This window comes from Etheostoma cragini, chromosome 10 (genome assembly GCF_013103735.1).
Source record: "Etheostoma cragini isolate CJK2018 chromosome 10, CSU_Ecrag_1.0, whole genome shotgun sequence".
In the NCBI taxonomy this organism is placed as follows: domain Eukaryota; kingdom Metazoa; phylum Chordata; class Actinopteri; order Perciformes; family Percidae; genus Etheostoma; species Etheostoma cragini.
The window spans coordinates 15,530,684-15,536,749 of record NC_048416.1 but is presented as its reverse complement, the minus strand read 5'-3'; the positions used below and the strand labels follow the sequence as shown (position 1 = coordinate 15,536,749).

The following is a 6,066-nucleotide window of genomic DNA, read 5'->3' as shown; positions in this document are numbered from 1 at the left end:
TTATTGTCATTTTCATCCAGGATTAAAACGTTCACAGTCACGTTGCTGCTGAGCGGAGGAACACCAGAGTCTGTGGCCAGAACTTTAAACTGAAACGTTTTTAACTCCTCATAGTTAAAAGATTGCAGGCTGACTATATCTCCAGTCTCTGAGTTGATGTTCACCATTGTAGACATGGAGACTGAGTTGCTATTACTTCCATAAAATGAATATCTAACCTGGCCATTCTTGTCAATGTCAGCATCAGATGCAGATACAGTTTTAATGATTACCCCAACGTTACCGTTTTCTTGTACGTACACATTAACCACAGGTTCTGAGAAACGAGGCGAATTGTCATTTACATCAGAAATGTGAACGGTTATAACACTAATGTTGAAGAGAGGGGGACTCCCTTCATCGGTAGCTAATATGGTGACGTTGTAGTTGGAGGTAATCTCTCTGTCAAGAGCCCCGTCAACAACTAGCGAATAATAATTTTTATAATTTGTCTCTAGTTTAAAGGGAACCGGATTTAAGATTTTACATTTCACTTCACCATTTCTACCGCCATCACTGTCTAGAACGGATACAAGAGCTATAGCAGTACCCACTTCAGCGTCCTCCTTTACAGTATTTAACAATGACGTCACAGTGATCTCGGGAGCGTTGTCATTTACATCAATTACTTCTACCAGCACCTTACAGTGAGCAGACATCGGTGGCTGAGCTCTATCGTTGGCTTCTGAACGGATCTCGAACGTTGTGTATTCCTCATAATCGACATTAGCTTTGAGCATTATCGCACCTGTTATGGGATCAATATGAAACATCTCTAATATACGAGCCTGCCCTTTACTTCTTAAGGAATAAACTATCTCACCATTTGTCCCCTCGTCTGCGTCGGTTGCATTTAGTGTAATCACAGTTGTCCCAATTGGCGTGTTTTCAAAAATCCTAGTTTTGTACAAGGGACTACTAAACACTGGAGGATTATCATTTATGTCTAAAACGTGAATGATGACTTGTGACGTGCCAGATCTCGGCGGAGTCCCTCCATCTGTAGCAGTCACAGTGAGATGTATCACCGGCTGTTTCTCTCTATCCAGCGTTTTCTGTAAAACTAACTCTGCATACACGCTTTCTCCTCCTTTGATTGTAGCGAGAGAAAAATATTCATTTGGTGTCAATTTAAGCGCATTAACTGTATTCTTACCTACATCTGCATCGATAGCCTCAGACAAAGCGAATTTCATTCCAGGAAGAGTATTCTCTGCTATATCTACAGTTTGAGACTTTTCCGTGAATAACGGGTCGTTGTCGTTAACATCTAGAATATTTATATCTAAGCGATAAAGCATCAAAGGACTGTTTATCACAGCTTCCACACTGACTGTACATTTTGGTGCTTTCGCACAGAGCTCCTCTCTGTCTATTCTCTCATTAACGTAGATTACACCAGTCTTTACATTTACCTCGAAATATTTTCTTTTTGATCCAGTAACAATCTGAAACATACGAGATTCCAAATCCTGAAGGCTGAGGTTTAGATCCTTTGCGATATTTCCTACAGATGTCCCCGGATTCAATTCCTCGAACACAGAATAGGAGCGCTGCCCAGACTCCGCTTCCCAGCAACACTCCAGTAGCACAAGCACCAGACATAAAACAATAGACGTCCTCATTGGTGCAGGCATAATTCCATGAGTGATTTCAAAGCACATCAAATGCAAGGAACCCCCGTCACGAATTTTACAGCTATGAAAAATACAGCTTTAGACTGCGTCAAATATAGATTGCACAGATGGATGAAACGAATCTCTCTGCCCTTTCGCTGTCTCTCTCGTTGTGACAAAGCCTGGAGAAGACAAATCGTCATCTAAAACTGGGAGGAGCTGAAACATAGGAACTCTCAATGTTACAGTCTATAGCGTCACCACGCGAAGATATGGCAAAATTGATATCATTTGTTTTGAAAAGCAGGTGCTGTTTCCAAGAGAATAAGCTAAATGTTTTCACGGGCTTTTTCTGTTGGTGAAAAGGCAAATGAAATGCTACCAAATCAGAAACAATCTTCCGGTTTATTAGCTATTTGTAAATTAAATTTACAAATTATAAAAAACATCGTAAAACTTTCTACAACATGGCACACCATGGGATCCAGCATATTCAAGTTCCCAACTTCTCAACACCAAATTATGGTTTTCAAAATAAATAAATAAAACGAGCAGAAAGCCACACACTAAAGTTTTGTTTACAGTATAAAGATCCATTCCTCCTGGATTTAATTGCTCAATACTACCAGAAATAAATCATAATATTCAATTTGCAAATTATTCTTACCTTGTCTGTGTTAGGTAAAGTCTGAGTTCTGGTAAAAGTGTCCCCTCCGTTAATACTGATCAGCTCAGCATCTACAGGCGGAAATGGTCCGGGGAAAACCACTACGTCACTCTTCAGCGTGTCTGAGCTGAAACACACGTCATACTGCTGAGTAGATTTCGAGTAAGACCAGCTCCCGTCAGGGTGGGTGGTGATCATTGGGGCGCTGTACCTGCTGAAACTGCCGTCTGTCCTGTGGCATCTGACAGCTATTAAACTGATGAGACTCAGCAGAAAGATCACTGACACCGACACGATGGCGATCAGCAGATACAGGTTTAAATCAGAGAAGCTCTCCTCCTTTAGGGGCACGTGTCTGAACTGAGTCTGGACGTTAGCTGTGCTTTCAACCACCACCACATCAATAGACACAGTAGCTGACAGGGAGGGTTCTCCGTTATCAGAAACCAACACCACCAAGGGGTGAGTTTTCAGGTCATTGTCACTCATTCTCCTCTTAGTCCTGAGTTCTCCGGTGCTGGTTCCGATCCGGAAGAGGTTGTTTCCTTTGGGCTCAGACAGGTGATAAGAAAGCAGCGCATTGTATCCAGAGTCTGCGTCTACAGCCCTGATCTTTGCCACAAAGTATCCCGCTTCAGCAGAATAGGGGATGCTCTCACTGTTAACGGAGCCGTGCTCAGAATAGGGCGCGAGAATTGTTGGATTATTGTCATTTTCATCCAGGATTAAAACGTTCACAGTCACGTTGCTGCTGAGCGGAGGAACACCAGAGTCTGTGGCCTGAACTTTAAACTGAAACGTTTTCAACTCTTCATAGTTAAAAGACTGCAGGCTGACTATATCTCCAGTCTCTGAGTTGATGTTCACCATTGAAGCTATCTGTGTGGTCTTTGGAAAACCTTTTATTAAGTGGTACGTAGCTTTTGCGTTTTCATTCAAATCTGAATCTAATGTCGTCAGTGTATGAATTGTACTTCCAATCGGACTATTCTCTTTCACATAAACATTAATCAGAGGATTCAGGAATCCAGGAGGATTGTCGTTGACATCAGAAACCCGAACAGTAATGACGCTTGTGCTCGACAGAGAGGGGGTTCCTTCATCTGCAGCTGCGATTGATAAATTATACAGGGAAACACTTTCTCTGTCAAGAGGGCCGTCAACCAACAATGAATAATAGTTTTTATAGTTGGATTTTATTTTAAATGGCACAGAACCTGTAATTTTACAGTTTGTCAAACCATTTTTACCTCCATCTTTATCTGTGATAGTCACCATAGCAACGGCCGTTCCTATTTCAGCGTCCTCTCTTACCGGACTCATGAGTGATGAAACGGAGATTTCTGGAGCATTGTCATTGACATCAATAACTTCGACTATAACCTTGCTATGGGCATTACGAGGAGGATTGCCTTTATCTCGTGCTTGAACACGAATCTCGTATGCTTGGTTTTCCTCATAATCAATATTACCTCTAACAGTAATTTCTCCTGTTTCGTCATTTAGGACAAATGTGTCGTCAGGGTTTAAACGTCCCCTTTCTGTGAAAGAGTATATAATTTCACCATTAACACTGTCATCTAAATCAGTAGCTGTCAGTTTTAATAACGTTGCGCCAATATTTACATTTTCAACAACTTGGACCTTGTAAAGAGATTTACTGAACAAGGGTGAATTGTCGTTTACATCCAGTACATTAACTTGTATCTGTAACGTTCCCGTTTTGGGAGGTTGTCCTCCATCTACCGCAGTTAGTATGAGTTCAATCACAGCCTGTTTTTCTCGATCCAATGCTTTCTGCAGCACTAACTCTGCGGACACACTCTGGTCCCCAATGCTTTGTATATCCAAAGAGAAATGATCATTCGGATTCAATTTGTAAGTCTTAACCGAATTAGCACCTACATCTGCGTCATGAGCTATCGGCGGTGGATGTCGTTCACCGACGTATGAAGATTCATACATATCTATGGTAGTTATTTCTTCCAGAAAAGATGGAGCATTGTCATTAATATCATTTATAACAACTTCAATTCGATGGAGGCTGCGAGGGTTACTCAATACGGCCTCTATATTTAAAGAGCACTTTACCGTATTAGGACAAAGCTCCTCCCGATCTATCCTCTCGCTAACGAAAAGTACTCCAGATTCATGATTTATGTCAAAATACGTTTTTTTATATCCAGAGGTAATCTGAAGACCCGTGGAATGGAGTTGCTGCACATTGAGATTTAAATCCTTAGCAAGATTTCCCACCGCTGTCCCTTTGTCCACCTCCTCTGAAATTGAGTAGGATATCTGAGCCACGGACCACTCGCAGAGACAAAGCAGAGTGAAAAATAAACCCCAAATATTATCCCATCGTTCCCGCGTAGCCATCGCTGTTGAGGATAAAGCAACGAATCCTGTTTTTTTTTTCTCTTTAGCCTGTCCACGAAACGTGAAATATAGCTTTTTTTATGTATCAATTTTCGCTTAGCGTCCTCTCTCTTCTGGGTACGGGACGCTTTATTCACAAAGCCTGCCAGATGATGACGTCTTCTTTTCTTTGATAAATAGAGGAAGAGTTTCTAAACGGAACGGTGAACACAAGATTGTTGCGTGGTCTATAGCGACATCCAGTGACTCCATTGTATACAGAAAAAGGGCTAGGATCATAGGCGGATATGTTTATTATAAGATACAGTAAAACGTATTCATTAATACAATTAATGGGCTAATATTCGATGACTTGAGCTCAACTGGTAGACTGCTCATAGAACAAAATGAATCTGTGAAATATATAGTTTAGAACATTTCGTTAACATGATATCTATTTATGTAGTTATGTTGTCTGAATTCGATATCAGCACCGCGGATAGCACGTCCACTGCATCGCTTATTAGAGAGGACAGAAGGAAGGGAATGGTTCGTCACCATGGGCAGCGAACCACTGCAGTGTGAATGCAGCTCGTGCTACTGATCATGGGTCTCCTGAGTACTGTATCCAAGACAATGTAAAAAACAGTGAAAAAATACCAACTTTGTTGCACTTTATGTGTAATTCAATCATATAAACCATCCTCGACATCATTAAAAGTAATTGATTCACCTGCCAACTTTCTACTACCATCACCAGACATTAAACAAGTTAATATCAAGTTTTTGTATCAGATATATCCAATATGTGTCGGAGTACATTTAAAATGCTTAACAATGATAGATAATAGTTTTAGGGATAGCTGTTAATAGCTGTACGGCTTTAATAGCTGTTAATATATTTGTAAATAAAGTTGAAAATAATTTGAAATGAATGTGGATGCTTTTGAAGGATTTTGAGCAAACTGAGCGCATGGCTTATAGCAACATATACTTCTTTATTTGAATCTAACAAAAGAAACGCACATGAGGTTAACCTAAAGATTAAACAGATTCAATCCGTTTTAGATTAAGGAAGTCAGGGATGCCTTACCTTGTCTGTGTTAGGTAAAGTCTGAGTTCTGGTAAAAGTGTCTCCTCCGTTAATACTGATCAGCTCAGCATCTACAGGCGGAAACGGTCCGGGGAAAACCACTACGTCACTCTTCAGCGTGTCTGAGCTGAAACACACGTCATAGTGCTGAGTAGATTTCGAGCAAGACCAGCTCCCGTCAGGGTGGGTGGTGATCATTGGGGCGCTGTACCTATTGAAACTGCCGTCTGTCCTGTGGCATCTGACAGCTATTAAACTGATGAGACTCAGCAGAAAGATCACTGACACCGACA

At 41.1% G+C, this 6,066-nt stretch overlaps 3 protein-coding genes across 4 annotated transcripts in view; all 3 read right to left on the bottom strand.

Moving 5' to 3' along the window:
• LOC117951262 (protocadherin alpha-C2-like) overlaps positions 1-6,066 on the bottom strand; it is a 125,719-nt gene that overhangs the window by 50,034 nt on the left and 69,619 nt on the right. The gene's annotated exons all lie outside the window — the stretch shown is intronic.
• The window catches only part of LOC117951270 (protocadherin alpha-3-like), a 22,894-nt gene that overhangs the window by 411 nt on the left and 16,417 nt on the right, over positions 1-6,066 (bottom strand). Inside the window, exon 2 of the mRNA XM_034882902.1 lies at positions 2,367-3,189. Within this exon, the coding sequence (XP_034738793.1) occupies positions 2,367-3,189 (823 nt within the window). The remainder of the gene's footprint in view (positions 1-2,366; positions 3,190-6,066) is intronic.
• On the bottom strand, positions 6-2,345 carry LOC117952245 (protocadherin alpha-8-like; the record flags this gene model as incomplete). The annotated part of the gene is made up of 1 exon (XM_034884396.1): positions 6-2,345. A coding segment is annotated over exon 1 (1,698 nt), but the record flags the coding sequence as incomplete, so codon positions are not given.